General features: G+C 62.7%; 1 protein-coding gene and 2 long non-coding RNA genes across 3 annotated transcripts in view; 1 reads left to right on the forward strand and 2 right to left on the reverse strand.

Annotated features, from left to right (window-relative positions):
- LOC138849070 (uncharacterized) lies at positions 1–12,225 on the reverse strand. Its single transcript, XR_011387459.1, has 3 exons — positions 12,140–12,225; positions 953–1,044; positions 1–134 (listed from the first exon to the last, which is right to left on the reverse strand). It is a non-coding gene; the product is annotated as an uncharacterized lncRNA (long non-coding RNA).
- Positions 1,756–3,853, reverse strand: LOC138846454 (uncharacterized). Its single transcript, XR_011383946.1, has 2 exons — positions 3,188–3,853; positions 1,756–2,007 (listed from the first exon to the last, which is right to left on the reverse strand). It is a non-coding gene; the product is annotated as an uncharacterized lncRNA (long non-coding RNA).
- The window catches only part of TP53I11 (tumor protein p53 inducible protein 11), a 15,188-nt gene continuing 2,165 nt past the window's right edge, over positions 10,408–23,430 (forward strand). The window contains exons 1-7 of the mRNA XM_017346154.3: positions 10,408–10,547; positions 21,480–21,558; positions 21,893–22,049; positions 22,356–22,414; positions 22,534–22,582; positions 22,929–23,025; positions 23,224–23,325. Of these exons, the coding sequence (XP_017201643.2) occupies positions 21,921–22,049; positions 22,356–22,414; positions 22,534–22,582; positions 22,929–23,025; positions 23,224–23,325 (436 nt within the window). The 5' untranslated portion in view covers positions 10,408–10,547; positions 21,480–21,558; positions 21,893–21,920. The remainder of the gene's footprint in view (positions 10,548–21,479; positions 21,559–21,892; positions 22,050–22,355; positions 22,415–22,533; positions 22,583–22,928; positions 23,026–23,223; positions 23,326–23,430) is intronic.

Raw genomic sequence — 23,430 nt, forward strand, 5'->3', positions numbered from 1 at the left:
CACACGGAGGCAGCGTGGTCCTGGGTGTGAAACAAGCCCCTCTGGGCGGCTCAGGGAGCCTGGGAGCCCCAGCGCCTCCGCCCGGTTTTCGGCAGTGACTCAGGCCTCCGCGTTCGCCGCGGCCGCGATGACTCCTAAAATTGGTTATTTCTCACTGTTGCCTCCACTGTGTGGGCCTTTTTTTTTTTTTTTCAATGTGCATTCACCAGGCTGGGGTGGGGTGGGGGGAGGGGGTGTGAAGCGAGGCAGAAGGAAGAGAAAGAGAAAGAGAGGGGGCGGGCGAGCCGGACAGAAGAGAGAGGCCAGCGCGGCTGTGGGATTCTCACCATCTGCCAGGCTGCCCTGGCCCTGGGTGGGGGCGGGGCAGCAGGTGCGGGGGTGGGCGGGCAGTTCTCACCAGGCTTCTCAGAGGCCAGGGATCAGCGCCTGGGGGAGGGGGGGGAAGCTGAGCCCATCCCCTCCCTTCCCCACACTTTTCATCTTGAGTGCTAGGCACACGGACAATAAGGGGAACAGGTGCAGGCCTGCCCCCAGCTCCTTGCAGGCAGCCGGCCCTGGGCCCTGGGAACCCTGCGGCCAGGCCCTCAAGAGCTGTAGGCGGGTCAGCTTGGGGAGGGATGTCTGTGGGGGCCTGGGGGTGGTACAGGATGGGGGTGGGGTTCCGAAAGGTTTCTGGAGTAATTAATAGTCAAGCTTCGGTGAGAGAAAGACAGGCAGGAGCAGACAGAGACCGGGACCGGGACCGGATGGGGGTGCAGGTCCCAGCACAGATGAGCGCGAGGCCCAGGAGGGGCACCGGGAGCGGACGGCTCTCACTGCCCGGTCGCCAGATTATGAGCTTCTCTGATGCGAAACTGGGTGCAGTCACCACCCCGGCTCTGTTTGTATAGAGTGTGTGTGTATGCATTCATTCCTTCATTTGTTTTAGCTGGAACAATTTAAACTTCATTACCAAGCTTGCAGAATGAAGTGGCGGATCTATGATGGCCTGTTCCCTTGGGCGGCAACGTACTGCTGCACAGGCTGTGCACTGCATCACTCCATCTGCCGTAGGAGAAACACCCCACGGCCCTGCTCTGGAGTGTCAATTATTAGCAGTAACGCTTCTCCCCCACCCCTCTCTCCCCTTACATAATCGGTTTGGAATAAGGTGCTGGGAGTACAGTGGGGAGTGCGACAGAGAAGATAAAGTTCAGGTGTGCCATGAGCTGGGGGTCTGGGCAGACCTCTTCCGAGCTGATCTTTCAGCTAAGACCAGTGGTGAGAGGGAGGTGGCCACGAAAGAGGCCTGCGGGAAAAGCATTTCCAGCCCGAGCTGGGAAGCAGTTCAGCAAATGCAGGAAGCAGGAGGGCAGCTGTGGTCTTGCTTCCCAGTGAGAGTGAGAGGAGAGGGCCCGGGCGCGGGGATCAGAGTGGCTGCAGGCACAAGTGGGCTTTCCTCCCTCGCGGAGGAAAGCCAAGCTTCAGAATCTCTGCTTTGCTGCTGAGAGGGCGCTCCTGGGCTGCTGGCTGGGGCATGGCCTGGGGGAGGCAGCCCCAAGGGCTGGGGGAGCAGCTAGCAGGAATGACAGGCGCCCTGCCCTGCCCAGAGCTGACAGTGGCTGAGGGGAGGCGAGACCGATGGCAGCAGCCAAGCTGGAGGGGGACACAGAGCACAGAGGACAAACACACGGGGCTGCGGACTCCTGTCACTGGTCACTCTCAGTAGTAATAGGAACAATCACATTATCATTATTATTACTCATGAGTACTTCGCACATTTTTAAAAATTTATTTATTTGAAAGGCCCAGGTAGAGAGATAGAGATCTTCCCTCCCTCCGCTGTTTCACTCCCTAAATGGTCACATCCACCAGGGCTGGGCCAAGCCAAAGTCGGGAGCCTGGAGCTCCATCTGGGTCCCCCATGTGGGTGCAGGGGCCCAAGCACTTGGGCCATCCTCCGCTGCTTTCCCAGGTGCACTAGCGGAGCTGGATCAGAAGTGGAGCAGCCGGGACTTGAACCAGTGCCTGTATGGGATGCCGGGGACAGGGTGGGACTTAACCTGCTACGAAATACTTGGCATTTTACAGCCACTTTCAGCACTTGTAGAAGCAGACTAGGTGCTCGGCACAGTCCCATTTCCAGCTGTGTAAACTGTGGAGCCCTACTGAGGGCCCACTACCTGGAGGACACCCACAGGAACGCCCCCTTCACCCGCAAGACCCCCCCTCCACCCGCAGGACCCCCCTCCACCTGCAGGACCCCCCCTCCACCCGCAGGAACCCCCCTCCACCCTCAGGGACTCCCCATCCACTTGCAGGAACCCCCCTCCACCCTCAGGGACTCCCTATCCATCCACAGGACCCCCCCTCCACCTGCAGGACTCCCCCTCCACCCGCAGGAACCCCCCTTCACCTGCAGGGACTCCCCCTCCACCCGCAGGAGCCCCCCTCCACCTGCAGGAGCCCTCCTCCACCTGCAGGACTCCCCCTCCACCTGCAGGAACCCCCCTCCACCCACAGGAACCCCCCTCCACCCGCAGGGTTCCCCCTCCACCTGCAGGAACCCCCCCTCCACCCGCAAGAGCCCCCCCTCCACCTGCAGGACTCCCCCTCCACCCGCAGGAACCCCCCTCCACTTGCAGGGACTCCCCCTCCACCCGCAGCGACTCCCCCTTCACCTGCAGGGTCTCCCCCTCCAATTGCAGGGACTCCCCCTCCACCCGCAGCGACTCCCCCTTCACCTGCAGGGTCTCCCCCTCCACCCGCAGGAGCCCCCCTACACCCGCAGGGACTCCCCCTTCACTTGCAGTGTCTCCCCCTCCACCTGCAGAAACTCCCCCTTCACCCGCAGGGACTCCCCCTTCCCCCTGCAGGAGCCCCCCTCTACCCACAGGGACTCCACCTCCACCCGCAGGGACTCCCCCTTCACCTGCAGGGACTCCCCCTCCACCTGTAGGGACTCCCCCTCCACCCGCAGGGACTCCCCCTCCACCCACAGTGACTCCCCCTTCACCTGCAGGGACTCCCCCTCCCCCCGCAGGGACTCCCCCTCCACCTGCAGAGACACCCCCTCCACCTGCAGGGACTCCCCCTCCCCCCGCAGGAATGCCCCCTCCACCAGCAGGGACTCCCCCTCCACCTGCAGGGCTCCCCCTCCACCTGCAGGGCTCCCCCTCCCCCCGCAGGACCTCCCCCAACCCCATACCTCCTCTCTGTCTGCACCTGGCTGCGTGTCCAGGAAGCCTGGGGTGCAAAGTCCTCCTCTGGGAAGGGCTGTGTGGCTGCCAGGCTCACGGGTCTCTGTTTACTGCCCTGACTTGAGAAGGCATTCTAGCAATGACCAAACACAGGGCAGCTGCAGCCCGGCAGGTTGCGCCTTTCGCTGAAGTAGGAGAGGCTATAAAACAGTCATATGCTCGGAACACTTCCTTCTGCCAGGCCCTCCTGAGTCCCCCTCCTCAGCCCCAGCCCCCCAGGGAACTGAAACTGAAGGAGGCCAGTGCTTGGCTGAGCACCTACTCTTGGCTGCTCCTTAACTGCTTCTCACCGAATGATCCAAACCTCCTGGTGAGAGGGAGCTTAGAGACAAAGGCGCTGGAGACTCCCACCTGCCCAACCACAGTTGGAATCCAGGCTGTTCCTTAAGGCTGCTGACCTGGGGAGAGTAACTTATCTAGAAAATGGAGACCTTGGGTGCCCGTTTGAGTCTTGGCTGCTCCACTTTTGATCCAGCTCTCTGCTGTGGCCTGGGAAAGCAGTAGAAGATGGCCCAAGTCCTTGGGACCCTGCACCCGCGTGGGAGACCTAGAAGAAGCTCCTGGCTCCTGGCTTCAGATCAGCTCAGTTCAGGCCATAGCAGCCATTTGGGGAGTGAACCAGCAATCGGAAGATTCTCTCTCTCTCTCCCTCTCTCTCCCTCTCTCTCTCTCTGTAACTCTGCCTATTGAACAAGTAAATAAATCTTAAAAAAGAAAATGGAGATCATCTCAGATGCTTCCTCCCCAGTGCAGGCGTGTGGAATTCACGAAGTCAGCCACTGGCAGGTGCTTGGCCGCGGTGCTGGCAGGTAGTAAGTGTTCACTGAACACCAACAAGCCTCCTGAGACAGGGGTTGCAATTATTCCTGTTGCTCCAGCAGGGAAACAGAGCCCCAGGGAGGCTGCAGACTGCACAGCTCAGACCAGGCACCACCAATCCGACATTCAGTCTGACAGGGGTCACCTCTCTGTGTGGGACGAGGCGGGGTGGGGCAGGGCAGCTGGATGCCATGGACGCTGGCTTGGAGGCCTCAGGGGGGCCAGACAGATGACCACAGCTTCGGGGATGTGGTGTGGCAGGTGCTGGCCCGGGGCTCCCATCCCTGGGGAGGGTGAGGGGGTGGGGTGCGGGGAAGGACTGGGCCAAGAGGAGATCCTGCCATGGAGGAGAAGGGTGTTCTTAGCAGACGGGGACGGGGTGAGGTGAGGGTGGGGCTGAAGCCCCTGATCTGCGATTCAACAGACCCCCATCACCCTAAGCTGCAAGATGGGAGATGGGGAACACTGGCTTTAGGGCTGACAGATCTGAGGACTGAAATCCCTGGTGCATGAAGCCAGCCGCATCTGAGCCTCAGTTTCCCACTGAAAAGTATAGGCTCGCTCGCAGCGGCTGCCAGGACTTGGAGATGCACGCGGAAGTCACCAAACAGGTTGCTTTATCCTCCTCTTCTTATCCAAAGTCAGGGTGAGGGTGGGGCCGCAGGGGCGACTGCACGTGGGGGAGGAGCGGCTCTGGCTCAGTTTCTAGGGTCCCTGGGGGCAGGGAGCTGAGAATCTGTCTCCAGGGTCCCCTTCGCCCAGTGTGGAGAGCTGCACGCAGCCACGCTGTGGTTAACCCTGCTTCGGGCCGCCAGCCTGGGCTTGGGAGGAGGAGAGCGCAGGGCGGCGCGGATGAGGGCTGTGGCAGGTGCTCCCTCCACCCGCCGGCAGCCCAGAGCCCCGGAGTCTCCGAGCCCCCGAGCCCGGACCGCGGCGGCGCGCTCGCCCTGATCAGCAGCCTCTGGGAGCCCCCCCCTCCCGGACCTCCATTAGCAGGCGGCCAGCGGCGCGCCAGGGGGCCCGCGCCTCCACAAAGCAATTACATAAGGATCCTCCTCGGGGCGCGGTGCGCGGGCCGCCTCTGTGGCTTCCGTCCCCCCGCCTCGGCAGGGGCCCCGCGAGTCTCCATCAACCGCTCCCTCAGAATGCCGGGCTGGGCGCAGGCTCTGTAGACTGGGGTCCGGGTGCCTCCCAGGCCCGCCCCCGCACCTGCCCTCTGTGCCTCCCTGCGACCACCTTGTCCTGGTCTCCAGAATGCAAACCACGTTCCAGATCCCCAGCCCTGCAGTCTAGGCCCATGGCTTCCACAAAGGAGCTTCTCCAGAAGGCCTCAGTCTTCCCTGTGAAATGGGCCAACAATACCCAAGTGTCAGTTCAAATGAGGTCATCCAGGAATCTCTGCAACCCTGAAGCAGTGCTTGGCAGGCTTTGGCTTCTGCAGGACCCACCTGCCAAGCCTCCCCCAGGCCCCTGATTCTGTTGTTCAAAGCCACCTGGGAATCTGCGTTTCTAACAAGCCGCCACTGCCACCGCTGCCTCCTCCCCCATCCTGCACAAGCCAACCAAGCTCTGAGAGCCACATGACTCTGAAGGGGTTTGACCAACAAGAATCTGCTTGGCACATGTTCCCATGGGTCTGCCAAACTTGGGTGCTGACACTAGGGATGGCGTGGCCCTGCCCTGGCCAGCAACACAGCCAGCGGCATCTGGGGCTCCAATCCTGACCCCTCTGCTTTCCGTGGGCCTCAGTTTTCCATCAATGAAATGAGGCAAACAACAGCACCGACCTCCTGAGATTTGTTCCCATAGAGAAAAGCCCATGGATGGGCTCAGAAGACCACGCCCCCGGGTCCCAGCATCCCCTCGGGCAGCAGGCAGGTGAGGTGCTGGCCAGTCCAAAGCCATGGCCCCATAGCCTGGAGTGGCTGCCGTTAGTTGTCACCGTGAACGGGTCCCAAATCCACTACCTTCCTCCCTCTGCCCAACAGCAGTTCTTTCCTTGGCTAGGGTGGGGCTCCTAGAGAGAGTCTGCACCCAGCCCAAAGGGTCCAGGCTCCCTCCCATGTCAGCTTTGGGACTGTCCCTGTAGCATCAGCACACAGCACTGGGGATGTGGGCTTAGGCTCCCAGCCAGCCCTGCAGACACCAGTTCCCTCCCCCAGCACTGGAGGCAGGTTCCTGCAGCCAGCCGGCCACACCAGCCTCCCCTGACCCCTCCCACTGACATCCACCTGCCCATTCAGGGAGCACCTGCGGGGAGGCGGGCCCTGAGACTGACAGGCTGTCCCCCTTAGTTCAACTGCGCTGTGCGTCAGCATGATTTTCATCTTTCCATTTGACAGATGAACAAACTGAGGGTCAGAGAGGCCAAGCAACTTGCCTAATGCCATGAACTGACTTAGCAGAGGATCGGGCTTTGAGTCTCAATCCAGGTTGGTCTAATTCTCCATCCTCCTCACCGGAAGCAGGAAAGGGCTGGCCTTGGCCTTGCAGTCAGACTCTTCGATTTGGAGACACCTGCTCCTGGCTGCTTCCGCCCCCGCTGGATCAGTTCTCTCTCCCACAGGTAAGGAATTGCCTGACATTTTGCGGTCGCAGGGCACCCACAGCCAGCAGCGGCTTTGTAGGCATGAGTCACAAGAGGAAGGCAGCTGGGGGAGCGGGGAGGTGGGGTGGGGAATAGGAGGCCTGGTCAGCCTCCCCTGGTTGGAGGCAGGAAGCGTGGGGCAGGCCTGCCCCAAGGAGGGGGCTGCGGAGCCCAGGACCACCAGGGGCAGGGACGGAGGCCTCTCACCAGGCAGGCCTAGAGCTGGGGCTGTGTGGGAGGGGGCAAGCCAGCCAAGGGGATCTGGGGGAGCCCAGCTCCCCCCACTCGCTCCCTGTGTGCCTGGGGCAGCTTCAACTAACCCTGACTTGACACCTGTCACCCCTGGGCTGCCCTTGGCAGCTGACCCAGTGCCCGTACCCCTGAGGCCCTCTCTCTCCCCTCCCCCTGGGCTTCCCATAAAAGCCCCAGCCACAGCACAGAGGGCGGAACATGCACCTGCTCCCTTGAACTTCGAATCACGCCCAGGACGGTCGGCCTCATCCTTCTCCCCATTTTACAGGTGAGGGAGTGTTGCCTGAGTAACTGACACTCACTTGCCAGTGGCCACCTTGGCATGGCCTTCTCATTCCGCCACAAGGGAGCCGAGGTTTCTGAGAAGTGGAATCCCGGGCCCGGGCTCCCATGACCAGAATTTAACTCCAGTTTTGGCAGCTCCAGGATCCCAGAGTTCCCTCACACCAGGTCTCTGACAGCGTCCTCCCCTCCATCCAGAGAGTGTCCCTGCCCCACCCCGTTCCGGCCCCCCAGCCTCTCTCCTCCACCCCCACGTGCTGACACTGGCCCCACTCCACAGGGATTCCCACCCCAGACCCAGCCACACACCCCCATCCCCACCTGCGCAGGCGCCGACACACAGGCACACCTGTACACACGCGCTCACTCACCCCTGGGCACAAAGGATACAGCTGCCCTTGCTAAGGGAGATCAGGGCCGATGGGGCTACAGCCGTTCCCAGGCTCCCACAGGACCACCTTCTGGCTCCACACCCCCCCCACACACACACTCCCAGGGCTTCTTGGGAGGAATATTCCACCACGAAGCATCACAGTCCTAACGATAAATCGCAAATCAGCATTTGCAGTCCAAGAACCTTTCACGCATCCTGCACACTTGATTCTCACCAGCTCGGAGAGGCAGCGCGGCAGAGGGTCACAGAGCGAAGCCTGCACAGAGCCAGGGCCCCCAGCTCCTCCTCTCGCCCTGCAGGTCCTGGTCTTTGTCCTGCATGGCAAATCACATGGACAGCTCCTTGGCACCACACACCGAGCACCTACTCTCGCCTCCTAGCAAGCGGAGCTGTTTCCTGCCCCACGAAAAGATAAGCTGAAGAGGACAACAACAGAATGGCAGTCTCTGGAATGCTCCCGAACCAGATGCACAGGACTTCAGAAAGGGCCCACGTTGTGGCGCAGAGAACCAAGCTGCCACCCGTGGCGCCAGCATCCCATACTGGGGCACCAGTTCCAGTCCTGGCTGCTCTGCTTCTGATACAGCTCCTTGCTAATGCGCCTGGGAAAGCAGGCTTGGGCCCCTGCCATCCACGTGGGAGACCCGGCCTGACCCAGTCCCGGCCGTTGCCGCCATCTGGGGCAGTGAACCTATAGATGGAAGCTCTCTCTCTCTTCCAAATAAATAAATACATTCTTAACGTGTGCACGGAGAAAGAGACTAAGAGCCTCTGGATGGTGTTTTGGGGAGGGTGGGTGCGGCGTGGTGATGGGAGGTCTCTTCCTTCTCCTCCAGCCCCCCCCACCCCCAGCACTGTTGCTCCCACATGCAAGAGGCAGCCTTAGCGGTAGTGAGCATCCCCTCCCCCTACAGCAGCCTGCAGCAGAAGCCTGGGAGGAGCTGACACGGGGCGGGGCTCACACCTTAGGTGGTGGTGTTTGCTGATGAGGACCTTTGAGCTCTGGGTGTCAGGATTCTGCCTTCTCTTATCGAGAGCTGTTTCCGCTGCTGCACCTGACTCTTTGGAAACACAGGCAGCTCCCAGGGGTCTGGGGGCCCTCCAGGGATGGGACCCAGTCCCCGGCACGCAGTGTCTGGCCTAGGGGAGAAGAAGGGCGCAGCTGAGACTCTCTCTTCCGCAGAGGAAGATGGCACAGCCTTGGCGCCGTGTGTGCTCCTGGCCTGCCTGCTGGTGGGCTTAAGGCGACTGGGACATCCAGAGCTCAAAGGGTATCCCCAGTGAACACGCACATATGGTGGAATCGCTCCCCTGTTGCCCCTCATCAGCCCTTCCTGGTGTCTGCTTGTATGCTGCCGGTGACAGGGTGCTCACTCCCCTTGAAAGGCTGGGGTCCCTCCCTTGAGCAGCCCAGAGCCCAGCCCACAGGAGAGGCAGAAGAGGAAGCGAGGACTGAATGGTGCACCTGCACGTGAGTGTCTGACCCATCTCCCTCCCCCTTTTGTAATCACCAGGATTCAGGCATGGGAGCTGTATCCCGCTATTTCCAAAGACCCCCACCTCATATGAGAGTTGGATTAAGTTCCACCCTGGAACAGCAGCCGATCAGATCAGTTTGACCACGTGGCACCTTGGGGGCCTTTCAAACCCTACCCAAGCCATAGCAACACCCCAAAGCGATGCTGGCCCGGCGTCATTCTTCCAGTGCTTGCTTGTTCAGTCATTCACTACTGGCTATCCCAGGCCAAGTGCTTGGAGGCACCGTGGATTTAATCACCTTGGTAATCAGGACCGCTGACAGGTGCCCGGCGCTGCCCGCGAACCAGACACCGTTCGCTTCACTTCGCACACAGTTTTCTCAGCCGATCCCAGCTCTGGAGAGGGCAGCGAGAGTCTGTGTGCCATGCCAGCTCCGAGCGCCTGGCAACCAGTCGGCGCTCAATAAGCACCAGGTGCCGCTAGTTCACGCCAACCCTCCACGACAACCGTAGGGGCTCCTCGCTGCGGGTCACTCCCACTTTGTAGATGAGGACGGCGCAGAACAGAGCGGGAGGAACTTAGCTACTCAGGGCCACGAGTCCCTCCAAGGCACAGCGCCATCTGAAGCCACGCAGCTCAGTCCCAGAGCCTGCTGGGTTCACTCGGGAGGAACCGGCGCAGAAAGACCCAGTTAAGCTCAGTCTCCCCCAGCCTCCCCCCCACGCCCACAGCCCCGCCGCCCTCGCCGGCATCAGGATGAACGGGGGAGGGGTGTCTTATTATTTGACCCAGTCACACCAATGGGGGGAGGCGGGCGGGCCCAGGCTGCGCCTGCGGAAATCAAACAGTAACTGACAACCACCATCTACACAATGGGCCTCCAACGTCGCGGGGAGAATTAAACGCTCTTTTTCCTGGAAACGCTTCCAGCGCCCGGAGCCCGGCGCCACGCGGGCGCTCCGCACCCGGCGATCGCGGACTTGCACCTTGGGCATCGCCACCGGCTCGCGAAGCAACCCCTCCATGGCACACCCTGGGCTAGGCCCCGGGAAACCCCCTAAGGAGAGCGAGGGCAGCGAGCCGTGCCCGCGCGTGGGGGCGGGGCGGTCCCAGGAAAGGGGCGCCGTCCTCGCAACTTGCCGGCCGCCGAGCGCGCCGCTGGCTTCCCGCACTCGGGTTTCGGTGCCTGCGCCGGCTCCAGCCGGGGCGGGACAGCGCCCCCCGCAGGCCGCCGGCGGGAAAGCCTCGGCTGGAGCGCCCGGGCGCCCGCCCCGGCGGCCACCCTCGGGGGCGAGGCAGCCCGGCGCGTGGGAGGGGACGGCGCGCCATTGGCTCGCGCGCGGAACCGAGAGGAGGGACCAGCGCGGGCCGCCAGACTCGGGTAAAGGCCGGCGGCGCGGGGCGCGCAGTCCAGCCGGCCCTGCCCTGCCCTGCCCTGCCCGGCGCGGGCGGCGCGATGTGAGGCCCGCAGCTCCGCGCAGCACGCGCTAAGCACGTAAGTTGGGGGCCCCGCCGCCGGCCTCGCACCTCCCTGCCGGCAGCCGCCGCCGCCGCCGCCGCCTGCGCAGCCTGCCCGGCTCCCGCGGCCGGGGACTGCTGGGGGGCGGCGGGGTCCCAGTGTGCGCCAGCCGGGCGCCCCGGGACAGGCCGGCATCCGCGGGGTCGGGCTCTCCGCGGCTCGGGCCGCAGCGCCTCCTGCTCCCTTCCTCGGTGTCCCCTGCGGCCCCGCCCTCTGACTCGGTTTCCCTTTCTCCCCCGGCCTTCTGCCTGCGCCGGCCCCTTCCTCTGGGGCTATTGGTTTCCCTCCCGGCCTCCCCCTCTGCCTCGGAGCGAGAGAGCCACGGAGCGAAAAGCAGCCTCTCCGTCCGCGGGGTCTGGCTCTGCCCCCCGCGCTCGGCGCCGTCCCCTCCCCCTCCCGCCTTTGTTCCCGGCCGTAGGAGTGCGCCGCACAAACTTGCGAGTTCTCCCCTCCGCGCCCCCGCAGGGCCGCGGACCGAGGTGGCGGCGGCATTCCCCGCTGCCCACAGGTCCGGCCCGGGGGCTGGGGGTAGGCGGGGATCGGGCTGTAGGAGCCGGGGGCGGCGTGGGGGAGAGGGACGGACCGGAGAGGGAGAGCAAGGCTGGGGCAGACCCCGGTGCCCGGGCTGGAGAGGAGCCGGGAGAAACCCTGGCGGCGGCTGAGCCCCAGCGGGGCGGGGGGTGGTGGCGCGGGGCAGCGCAGGTGCAGGGGGCGCCCCCGGTCTCCCCTGGTGGCGCGATCGGCCCGGAGCGGGCCGTGCGGGGTCGCTGGCCCTGCGCGCGGGGGCTGGGGTCCCCTTGCCCGAGGCTCTGTATGGAGAGGGCAGTCCCTCGCCTCCCCCCAGCCCCGGGCCCCCGCCGCCCCCTCGCGGCCCAGGGCGGCGCGTTTCTGCTCGGGAGCCATGGGGGCGGGGCGAAGGCCGTGAACCCCGCGGCTCCCTCGTCGGAAGCCAGGCGCAGATGGCTGAAGCTGCCCCACCACCCGCACTTCCTGTTGGGTTTCTTTCCGACAAACTTTTCTCCACGGGACCAGCTGGCGGGGAGAAGTCCTCGGGGTTGCAGGGACGCCTCCCGGAACCGGGCAGCCCCAGGGATGGGGCCGGGCCCCCGCAGCCCGCGAGATCCCAGAGACGAGGGGGTCGCTTTGTTGAGGAGCCAGGAGGGGGCACTGTCCAGCCCTTAGCCGCCGCCGCCCGCAGCCTGTCTTTTTGAATTGCTGGGGAATAAGACAGTGCATGGTCCCCGGGGCCTGTGTTGTCCCATCTGTAAAATGGGCCATCTGGTTCCCTGAGGTCCCCCGCGGCCTCGGCATCCAGCTGCCCGCATGCTGTGGGCTTCACCCATGCTTCCCAGTCTGGAGTGGAGCCCCAGTCTGGCTGTCAGCATCCGAGGGGTTCCCAGTACGGAACTGATCTCTGCAGAGCCCTGCCCTGCCCCGGCCCCCACTTCCCCCTTCCCCTGCTCGCCCCCAGCCGCTTTCCACCAAGGTCGGACCTTGGCCCCACCCCGCGGGAGGAGGCCGGGAGCTCAGAGCAGGTGGGAGTCACTGTACCATGGACCCACACCTACCTGGGCTGTCCTCAGTGTATTGTATCCAGTGTTTGTGCCGGCTGCCCCAGAATGTATGGAGCCAAGTGTCGGGCACTTGTTTCTGGGGCTGGCAGCTAAGGGGAGGGGCAAGTCCCAAGCTCATAAGCAGATTGTGTGGTGTGCTGTGGGGAGGGGGGAGGGGGGAGCAAGCAGGTGCCAGACGTGGGGCAATCATGGAGGCTGCACTGAGGAGGTGACTACTTTGAGCTGAAGCCTGGGAGGAGGAGTGGAGCGAGCTGTGGGAAGCAAAGTCTTGCAGGGAGCAGCCCCGGCCCAGGCCCTGAGGCTGGAACATGGAGCTGGGAAGCAGTGACGGTGTGGGGAAGAGGGAGAAGGCGCTTCAGACCCTGGTGGAAAAGTGAATTAAAAAAATTATCTTGGTGCAAAAAAATATGAAATCTATGCAGAGGCAGGGCTGTTAAAGTTCCAGGGAAAGTCAGTCATGTGAAAAACTATGCATGGTTTCATGCCTATACAAATAAACTTTTTTAAAGATTTATTTATTTATTTGAAAGGCAGAGTTACAGAGAGAGGTAGAGAGAGAAAGACAGGTCTTCCATCTGCTGGTTCACTCCCCAGATGGCCACAACAGCTGGAGCTGTGCTGATCCGAAGCCAGGAGGGAGGAGCTTCCTCCGGGTCTCCCACGTGGGTGCAGGGGCCCAAGGACTTGCGCCATCTTCTACTGCTTTCCCAGGCCATAGAAGAGAGCTGGATTGGAAGTGGAGCAGCTGGGTCTTGACCTGGCGCCCATATGGGATGCCAGCACTGCAGGCAGCGGCTTTACCCGCTACACCACAGCACCATAGGCCCCACAAATAAACTTTTAATAGGAGGCCAGGCTGGCTGAGAAGGGATGAAGCTCCCCCACCCACCCACCCAGATGAGGGCAGAGACGCTCAGAGAGGGGATGTAACTGCCCTGGGGACACACAGCCCAGGAGTGGCAGCTGCAGCTGGGTGCCTGATGGGCTGACTCCCACGCAACTCCCGGCTGCCTACCCCACGCCCTGCGTCTCTCTACTGGCCAGGTGCTGGCGACCTGGAGGGGAGCCACCCAGGCTGAGTACCCCGGCGGGGGGGGGGGACTCCAGGCCGCCCCTGAACTGTGCCAGCCTGCTCCCCGGCTGCCTGGCCTCCGGCTGTCAGGTTTTCCTCCTGGCCCGGGGTGGTGCTGGCTCTCTCTCATCCCTCTTCCTGCCTTTGGCCAAGGGGAAGGAGTCCGGCTGGGGCTGGTTGGGTCAGGGGAGAAACAGAGGTTGAGAAGCATCTCCCAGTCTAAAAATACCCGTAGCAGGCACATTCATTACTGAGTGTTGACCCCCAGACACATCCTGTTCTGTGTGTTTGATGTGTGCTTTCTCATCGGTGAGAGGTAGTTCTCATTCCACCCATTTCACAGCTGAGAAGACTGAGGCCCAGGGAGGAGTCACTGGGCCAAGGCCATGGAACCCACGGGCAGTGGTGAGGATGTATGCAGAGGTCTTTTGAGTGGGGACCACAAAGCCTTGTCCCCAGTCATTGGGACTTGTTGATGCCCTGTGTGTGTGGCTCGTCCCTGGGCTGGGAGCTTGCGCCCGCCTCCCCCAGCCCCTGCACCTCACCACCTGCTTCTGAGAAACTAGGCTTCGCATGCTGGCGCTCCCAGGAACCTGGCTGCCTTCCCCTCCCACCCTCCTCCCCGCTGAGCGGCCCCAGGGCTGGGGCAGGGCCAGGCCAGGCATCCACTGCGTTCTCACAGGGAGCTCTGGCCCCTTGGGAGCTCGGAGCCAGGCTGCCCTGGAGGGCCTTGCCATGGTCACTGGGCTGGTGGGCGGAGGCTGGCCCCCGGCGTCGCAAGGGACAGTCTTCCTCCGTGTGCTCTGCCCTCTGTGTGTCCATCGGGACAGCCTGGACCCTCTGGGTGACCCCTGAGTGAGGGCGGGTGGACCGGCATCCCCGGGGAGGTCCCCTCCTTGCCGCTGCCCTGCCCTCTCTCTCTCTCCAACACTGCATGGAATGTTTATTTTGTCCCCAAGCTGTGAGCTGTTTGTGACACAACTCTGCCTTTCTGGGAACTGGGCACGCTCGGAAGAGAGGCCGCAGGGCTGTGCCACCCGGCTGCGGGTGGGACCTTGGGAAGTGCAGGGTTCCAAAGCCCGAATGTGGGCATCAGAGCCCACAGGGGCCCCAGGGCCCTGGCGCGGGGTTTTGTAGACCAGGAAGCCGAGTCTGCCCGTGACCTCGGCTGCCCCACCTGAGCCCAGTGACTCAGGGCCCGCCCTCCACTGCCAGCTGCCGGGATTCCTGTTCCTGGAGTTTCTTGGAAACCCGGCGCCTCGTCCTCTCTTGACTTCGTAGCTGTCGCAGCCCGGGGTTGCTGTGGCCACCGCCGATTCGCACTTGCTCCCTCCCGTCCCCGCCAGCTCCGCTCTGTGTCATCCGATGCACACCTTTGGGGCAGCTTTGGTGACAAGGGATGAGCAGTGAGGCTGAGATGATGACAGACAGCTGATGCGGCGCCGCCCGCCCTTAGGCTTCTCTGCCCTAGGCAAGCCGTCCTGCTCTCCAGGGGCCAGGCGACAGCTTGCCCCAGGGGCTGATGGGCCGGAGCCCTCTGCTGCCACCCCCCAGCCTGCAGGAGCCTCCCCCCTGCCACTTCTCTCTCCCCACCAGGGCCCCCTCCACCCTCTTCCAGACCCCATTTCCAGCTATTTTGCACCAGGGAGATAACAGAACAATGCCACTCTGGCTGCCCTGCCCAGCTCCTGCCCGAGTCACGGGGTCTTAATCCAGGACGGCTGGACCCCAGGGAGGAGTTCAGAGGCCGGGGGTCCCCCAAGGACTTCTGAGGGGGAGATGCAGGCGGCAAGGGGTGCAGAGCTTGGGTTCTTGGGGGGTGTCGGGTGCAGCAAACCCTCGCCTCTTCCAGCACCACACGTGCACACGTGCATGCACGCAAGCAAACACACGCTTGTACACACGCGCATGCGCACGTGCACACACCCAGCTTCTCGCGGGCGCTCTAGTTAAAGCAGAGTTGGCTTGCTTAGGATTCCAGCTCTGCCACTCCCATCAAGAGCACTGGCGTGAACTCGCTGGGGCCCTACTTTCCTTACCTGGGAAATGGGCCTTTCTCACCGGGGCACAGTGGGGATCTGGAAGCACCTGCAGCGCCCCCGGGGCAGGTGTCCCTGCTGGATGGGGAGGGCAGATGTGGCTCCTCTGATTCAGGGTCCCTTGGCTGTGGTGCTCCTACGTGGGGGGGGGGGGGGAGTGACTCACCGTGACTCACCAGGAGGCCCCTCCTCCCCTGGCCGGTCAGGTTTGCTACGCCAGCCCTCCTGGGCATATTCTCCTGTGGTTTCTATGGAAACCGGACTTCCTGGGAAGGCGCCCAGGGTGGTGGCAGGAGTCCTCTCGGACCCACAGGGGAATCCTATACCCTGCCCACCGCCTCTGCTGCCCCAGGGCCGTGCGTGGGCCACCGGCCTCTTCAGTGTCCGTTGCTGTCCTTGGTTGGCGCCCATAGCTGGTGCCAGCTCCCCTGGCTGCGTTTTCTCCACAAACCTCCGAGCTGAGTGGGAAACGTCATTGGGGTTCACAGATGCGGGCCTGAGACTGAGAGGCCAATAACTTTGCTGAGGTCACGGAGCCATCAGGGACTGAGCATACGACCCCTTCCCGCCATGCTCCACCCACCCCCCCACCGAAGTCCCTCTTTCCCTGGCCTGGCTCAGCCCCTGGGGGTGTGGCTCAGCTGTCTCGGCTGCTAGTGGGAGCTCTTTGGGATGTTCTTTCCTGCTTGCAAATGCACAGAGCCTCAGCCCCTCCCCGCTCACCAGCTCAATCAGAAATACTTGTTTTGCTCCTTATGCACCAGGAACTGTCCCAGGCACAGCAAAACCCCTAGAAAAGACCCTAGAAATGGGCACCTTGCAGACCCCTCAGTGTCCAGTGGCCTTGGCTCCCCCGCCCCGCCCCACTGTTCTCCAGCCCACGTGTCTGCATGGCTGGGTCCTATGCCAGCACCCTGCTGTCTGGGTCTTAGGCACCCCGGAAGTCAAGCACCCTTGTCTGATGCCCGGTGCTGTCACAGGCCTGGAGGCCACAGGACCAGTAGGGAGTGGTCAGATTTGAACCCAGCTCTGTCTCATTGCAAAGTCCTTGTCTTGTTCTGTGCCACCAGCTTTTGTGGGGCCTGGGACAGATATGCCTGCCCTGCACCTTGGCTGCCTGCCTGGCCAGTGTGTGGATGGGGCAGAGTCTCTGTCGGACCCGCCACGACTAAGCTGGGGGATTCAGGGAGGCCTCTCCCCTGTACCCCACAGCTGCTCATTGCCCTGTGTTGACAGCAGGAAACACTTGGGTAGGCAGAATCCCCACCCACCCTTGGGCCATTCAGTCTGGGGGAACTGAACTGACACAAAGTGACCTAGACCAAGGGCGGAAGTGGCCAGTGGCCGCCCACACAGACCTGGGTGGGGGATGGGGTTGGGGGGTGGAAGGCACTGCAGCTGAGGCAGGGGCTCCGTGCTGGGCTACTTGGGTGGATGTGCCCGCGTGGGTGAGAATCACTGGCCGGAGGCAGAGGGCAGAGGCCACGCGGGCCCTTGTCCTTGCCTGACAGGTGAGCACAGAGGTGGAATGGCGGCCCTGCTTGCCACGCCCAGCCTGGGGCAGGCAATCAGGCACCCCGGGGGCTGTCAGGAGGAGGAAGCTGAGCCAGACAGGAAACCCAAGGCCTGCCTGCGCTGGCTTTTTCCATGGTGCACGGCTGCACGGCTGAGTGCAGAAAGGGAAGTGGGAACAGCACCTGGCCCCAGGTGCACACCTGCCCTGCGCTCCTCTCCCACCACCGGCCATGCTGCACAATGGCCAGGCAGTGTCCTCGTTGTCGTCTTCTTTTTAAAAGATTTATATCGGGGGCTGGCACTGTGGCGTAGCAAGTAAAGCCACCGCCTGCCATGCCTGCATCCCATTTGGGTGCCGGTTCGAGTCCAGGCTGCTCCACTTCTGATCCAGCTCTCTGCTGTGGCCTGGGAAAGCAGTAGAAGATGGCCCAAGTCCTCGGGCCCCGGCACCCATGTGGGAGACCCGGAAGAAGCTCCTGGCTCCTGGCTTCAGATCACCCCAGCTCCGGCCGTTGGGGCCACCTGGGGAGTGAACCAACGGACGGGAGACCTCCCCCCCCCGCCTCTGTGTAACACTGCCTTTGAAATAATTCTATGAATCTTTCTAAAAGAATTTATTTATTTGAAAGGCAGAGACAGAGAGCTTCATCTACTGGTTCACTCCCCAAATGGCTGCAACAGCCAGGGCTGGGCCAGGCCAAAGTAAGAAGCCAGGAACTTGGGGCCAGCTGTGTTGTCATGAGTTAAGCTGCCGTCTGCAGCGCCGCCATCCCACGTGGACATTGTTTCGAGTCCTGGATGCTCCTCTTCCCGTTCAGCTCCCTGCTAATGTGCCTGGGAAGCAGTGGAGGATGACCCAAGGGCTTGGGCCCCTGCCACTCAGTGTGGGAGACCCGGATGCAGCTCCTGGCTCCTGGCTGCGTTGATTGGCCCAGTTGTGGATATATGGGAAGTGAACCAGCAGATCGAAGATATTTATCTCTGTCTCTGTCTCTCTCTCTCTCCCTGTAACTCTGCCTTTTGAATAAATAAATAAACCTTAAAAAAAAATAAAAGATCCAGGAACTCCATCTGGGTCTCCCACGTGGGTAGCAGGGACCCAAGGACTGGGCCATCATCCACTGCCCCCCAGGCACATTAGCAGGGAGCTGGGTCAGAGGCAGAGCAGCCAGGTCTCGGACCAGCCCTGTGATATGGGATACCAGCCTTGCAGGCGGCAGCTTGCCCCACTGTACCACGGCGCCTACCCCAGGTGGGCATTCTTCGTGCCTCCATTTGCCGGGGTGGGGTGCAAGGACGGAGTGGGGGCACTGGAGTGACTCGCCCTACACTGTGTAGCTCACAAGAGGGCAGAGCCAAGATTCGCACTCACGTCTACCTGCCCCAAAGCCAGTGTGGAGGATGGGGCCTGAGAATATGGGTGTTGGGGGCCTCAGTCCTGTGGGTGAGGTGGGGACAGAGCCCAGCGCTCTGAGCCATGCACTGGGCTGGGAGGTGGGTGTTGGTGGGCCCCCTTCCCTGGAGATAAAGGTCAAGACCCTGTCCTTGCTGGGTGGGTTGGGGGGAGCTTGTGGATGGCTGTGGGCAGACTGAGTGGTCTCCCCAGCCCAGACACCTGATGGCAATGCCTGTGGCTACAGCATGGCCTGCCCCCTAGTGGTGGCAGCTGGACACTGCAGGCCCCACTGTGTACCCACTCTGGAAGGTGGCACTGCAGGGGGCAGCGCTGCATGTGTGTTGTTGGAGAGGGGGTCTTCTGGCAGAGCTCAGCAGTGGCTGTAGTGCATGGAAGCTTCTAGACTGCGGGGTGGCCAGGACACAGCCCAGGCCTGATGGGCCGTGCCGACTGCCAGCCTTGTGCCCTGGTGCTGAGGTCTGGGGACGCTGTGGGGAAGAAGACGGGGAAGGCCAGTCCGGCAGCTCTGCTGACCTTGCCCTGCCCACCCCAGAGCCTCTGTCACCTGGGGGGACGTGGGGTGGGTGGCGGAGTCTGAGTCTGGCCGTTTTCCGTCTGCATCAAGCACCTGGTGCCGGCCAGCCACCGGCTCACCGTCTTCATGAACATTTTCTGTTGCACACTTGCAATACCCCTGGGGGCTAGGAGCCCATTTTCCCCAACTGCAGATGGGGAGACTGAGGCACGCAGCTGAGAAGTGGTTGATCCGGGATTCGAACCCAGGCTGCGGCGTCGGCGCTTGGGCTTCAGCTCTTTCTGGCTGTCACTTTGTTTCTCCAGCTCTAGGGGAAAACGCAAGGGTGGCTGTTCCCATTTCACAGATGGGAATGCTGGCGCTCGGCGAGAAGCGGCTTGCTCGGATCTGGGGCCAGCAGACCAGCGCCCCGCCACGCCCCATAGACCAGCGCCCCACCCAGCCTGCTGTGGGCCACCACCCCCATCCCTGCCTCAGAGCAGACCACAGCACTGTGTGGGCCCTGTGCTTTGACCCAGCCTCTGCTTCGCCCCTAAGAGCCTTGCGTGCGCGCGTGCGCACGTGTGTGTGACAGCTCCACTTCACAGATGGGAAAACTGAGACAGCTCAGGGCAGAGAGGTGACACCGCCATTGATGGACAGGGAGAGCTGGGCCAGGCAGAGCCTCAGGCCTGCTGGGAAGGGTCAGGAAGTGGGGAGAGCTAGTGAGGGGTGGGGCAAAGGCTGACCACAGGTAGGAGCGCAGCGCGCATGCGTGCTGCTGGGGACGACAGGCGCCAACTAGTCCTGGGGGGCAGCTGTGCGTCCCATACAGGTGTACTGCATGGAGAGGGAGTACTGTAGGGAGAGGGAGCAAAAGCGAAGCGCCGAGGCAGGCGTTGTGGGGCGGAGGGCTAAGCGGTGGCTCGGGACCCCTGTATCTCGGGACCCCTGTATCAGCTGTGGGAATGTGTGGGGTCCAGTCCCGCCTCTGCTTCCTACCCAGCTCCCCTGCCAACGCACACCCTAAGAGGCAGCAGTGATGGGCCAGGTGCTGGGCCCCTGCACCCGTGTGCTGGACCTGGAGGAAGCTCCTGGCTCCTGGCTTCAGCCTGACCCAGCCCTGTGGCCACCGAGGGAGGGAACCTGCAGATGGAAGATCTCGATCTCTCTCACACACACATGTTCTGCCTGTAAAGTATAAATACATAAGTAACTTCCTAAATGGTAAAATGATTTTAGTGAAGGGAGTTTTGAAATCCACGTGGATGAAAGGCCTTCAAGAAGTTCATGGGAAATGTGTACTATGAAATCAAAAAGAAGCCTCTGCGTGAATTTCAAGCTTATTTTTTTTTTACCAAAATATACTTATTTTTAAAAGTCATTCTGCACAAGTGCTTTGAAGTTCCCTCCTACCCGTCGGCAGTCTCGCTCTGGGCCATTTACCTTAGAGACTTGAAAACCAGTGGCCCTGCAGGACCACACTGCGTGTGTGTGTGTGTGTGTGTATGTGCACGCGTGTGTGTGTACACGTGGTGGCTCCACTCATCAGCAGAAGCCACGCAGTGTGCACCAGCGAGTGTGTGGGCACACGGGCTGGTGGGCGCTCCTCGGCACTCGGCTCCGCCCCACAAAGGAACCGACTCCGGAGCCGCGCCAGGCGTTGCATGAGGCTTCGCGGTGCCGCTGGTTGCTGGGGTGAGGGGTGGTTTGGAAACTGATGACCTGGCCCAGGTCCTGATGCTCTAGGAATCTATACATGTGTTACACTGTACAGCCAAATTGTACAGCCAAACAAGGTGCATTTTCCGGCATGTCTTACACAAGTGGGAGGGGGGGCTGCCGGAGGATGGACAGGGCCAGGGGACACCAGATGCACCCTGGGCCGAAGGATGGGCGACTCTGTGCGTCGCTCCCTGCAGTGGCCTGCTGGCCCTCAGTGGGCAGCAGGAGGGAAGCCGGGCTAATTATAGCCTCTCTGGTTTCACCAGAGGGTGGCCCCGAGTGACAGAGGTGCTGTCGCAGCACCTTGCTCTCCAGGAGCAGGAAACCGGGTCCCCATGACTGGGACCTGGGGGCCCCGTGTGCCAGGCTGGGAATGGCCGTCATGGCCACCAGCTGCCTCCCCACAGCCACCCCATTTGACAGATGAGAAACTAGAGGCGTGAGGTTAGGGCCATCTGGCCTGGGGATTGGGGGGGCGGGACGCGGGAGCGTCACACTCACTGAAAACCTCGACTTGCCATGAAGGTCCATGATTTCCAAACGTGAGCAGGTGCATGCCCCCACCCCCAGTTTCTCCTTCCTGTTATATTTTTCTGTGCTGGTGTTTGGTGCTTTGTTTATTATTTTTTGTAAGACGCTGGCAGGGGGCTGGCACTGTAGCAGGTAAAGGTGGCACCTGCAGTGCTGGCATGCCATATGGGCGCCAGTTCTAGTCTTGGCTGCTCCACTTCTGATCCAGCTCTCTGCTGTGGCCTGGGAAAACAGTGGAGGATGGCCCAGTCCTTGGGCCCCTGCACTCACATGGGAGATGGAAGATGTCTCTCTGCCTGTCTGTAACTCTGCCTTTCAAATAAACAAATCTTAAAAAAAAAAAAAAAGACACTGGCAGGTGCAAAAACAGGGGCAGAGGGTGCAGGCACTCGGGCTTTCTGCCCAGGTCAGCCCTGATGAGCTGAGGGGGAGTGTGGCAGGAGCATGGGGCTGGTGGGCAGACCGCGTGGGGTGTGGTCTCATCTGTAGAATGGGCATAAATCCCCATCTCTCCCCATTGGCGCTCCTGTCTCCTCGCACAGCCTGAGTGCCCACTGAAGAAGAGGACCCTCCTCTGCTCACCTGGCGCCCAGCACAGCCCCCGCCCCGTGCACACAGCAGGTGCTCAAGGCCGTTCCCCAGCTTCACTGGGTGGGGGTGGCTGGGGAGGTGTGGGGCGCAGGTGGGGAGATGGAAGGGAGGGAGACCCCCGATGCCTTTGCGCCCCATCCTCCCTCCCCCGGGGCGCTCTGGAGGTGGGCTCTGGCCAGTCCCCAGCGCCCCCTCCGGGGCCCACAGGGAGGCCCCACGCAGCCTGGTCCCCTGGCCAGTGCCACGGCTGCCCCAACCCATCTTCCACGCGGGGAAGCTGTGGCCCACAGGTGCTGGTGGGCCCTGGCGGGGTCTGCCTGCTCCGGAAGTGGGGGCGGGAGCAGCAGCCTCAGTCTCCCCTCAGCCCTCCGGCAGGGGGGGCTCCAGACAAGATGGCGGCCAAGCAGCCCCCGCCGCTGATGAAGAAGCACAGCCAGACGGACCTGGTGAGCCGCCTGAAGACGCGCAAGGTCCTGGGCGTGGGCGGGGAGGACGACGACGGGGAGGTGCATCGCTCCAAGGTAGGCGCGGCGCCTTTCTGGAACCTTCCAGGGGCAGTCTGGGGGGAAGAACCGCCAGAGCTGATGGCGCCTGGGGTGGGGTGGTGGGGAGCGGCTGCTCTCTAGGGGTTCCCTGGGGGACGGGGCCGTGTGTGCCCGCCCATGTCACGGAGGAGAAACTGAGGCCCCAACCTGGCAGGTGCCCGGGCTTCCGGGCCTCACCGCCTTACCCGCGGCTTCTCCTACCTCCGGGCGCTGAGGGGAGGCAGGGGCGGGCGGGCTGGGGGTGCCGGGGGCGGGGCTGCCTTCACCACCCTGTACCCACAGATCAGCCAGGTCCTAGGCAATGAAATCAAGTTTGCGGTTCGCGAGCCTTTGGGGCTCAGGTGAGCTTTGCCTTGCGGTGCTGGGGGAGGGGCAGGGTTGTCTGGAGTGAGACCCCAAAGACCCCCTGGCTGGAGAGGGAGGGTCCCCGGGGTGACCTGGCTTCCCACGTGCCCCGCAGGGTCTGGCAGTTTCTCTCCGCCGTGCTCTTCTCCGGCATCGCCGTCATGGTGAGCGGCCCCCACCCTCGTGCCCCCTTGGGTCTTGGCCCTGGGCGCGCCCACCCATCCCCAAGCCCTCTCGAGCCACCACTGGGGGGCCCAGCTGCGTCCCCCTCATACCCCGCGATGGCCCCATGCCGGGGCCCGGCCCCTGGGGGACACCCCGGCTTCCACCGTCTCTGGGCCCGACTCCTTGCCCTGGAAACCCCAGAGCGTCTGTCCCGGCATGGAGGGCTGGCAGGCAGTCGAAGTTTCGGCCCAAGGACCCTGCTCCTGGGGGAAGGAGGGGGCGTCCAGTGCACACAGGACCGGCACCCGGAGCCAGAGCTCTGAGCCCGGCTCCCACTGCCCGCAGGCCCTCGCCTTCCCCGACCAGCTCTACGATGCGGTGTTTGATGGAGCCGAGGTGACCAGCAAGACCCCCATCCGCCTCTACGGGGGCGCCCTCCTCAGTGAGTGCTGCCGGATGGACGCTGGGCGACCTCTCTTGGCCTGGGGCTCCCTTGCGTTTCCCCTGGCTGGTGCTCCTCACCCACCTGTGCTGGGCATGTGCTGCCATCTAGCGGCCGCTGGTGGAATGCTCCCGGGGGGGGGGGGGACTTGGCCATGGTTGAGCCACCCTCAGGTCCCCTGTTTGTCCCCTGCCCCAGGCATCTCCCTGATCATGTGGAATGCCCTCTACACGGCCGAGAAGGTCATCATTCGCTGGACTCTGCTCACCGAAGCCTGCTACTTTGGGGTCCAGTTCCTGGGTGAGTGTTTGGGGGCTGCTGCCCCCCCCCCAGCTGTCACCGCTGGGGTTTGTGGGAGGGGCTGGAAGCCTGTTTGAGAGAGGGACTCCTGTGGCTGTGTGTACC

Source organism: Oryctolagus cuniculus, chromosome 1 (assembly GCF_964237555.1).
Source record: "Oryctolagus cuniculus chromosome 1, mOryCun1.1, whole genome shotgun sequence".
Taxonomy (NCBI): domain Eukaryota; kingdom Metazoa; phylum Chordata; class Mammalia; order Lagomorpha; family Leporidae; genus Oryctolagus; species Oryctolagus cuniculus.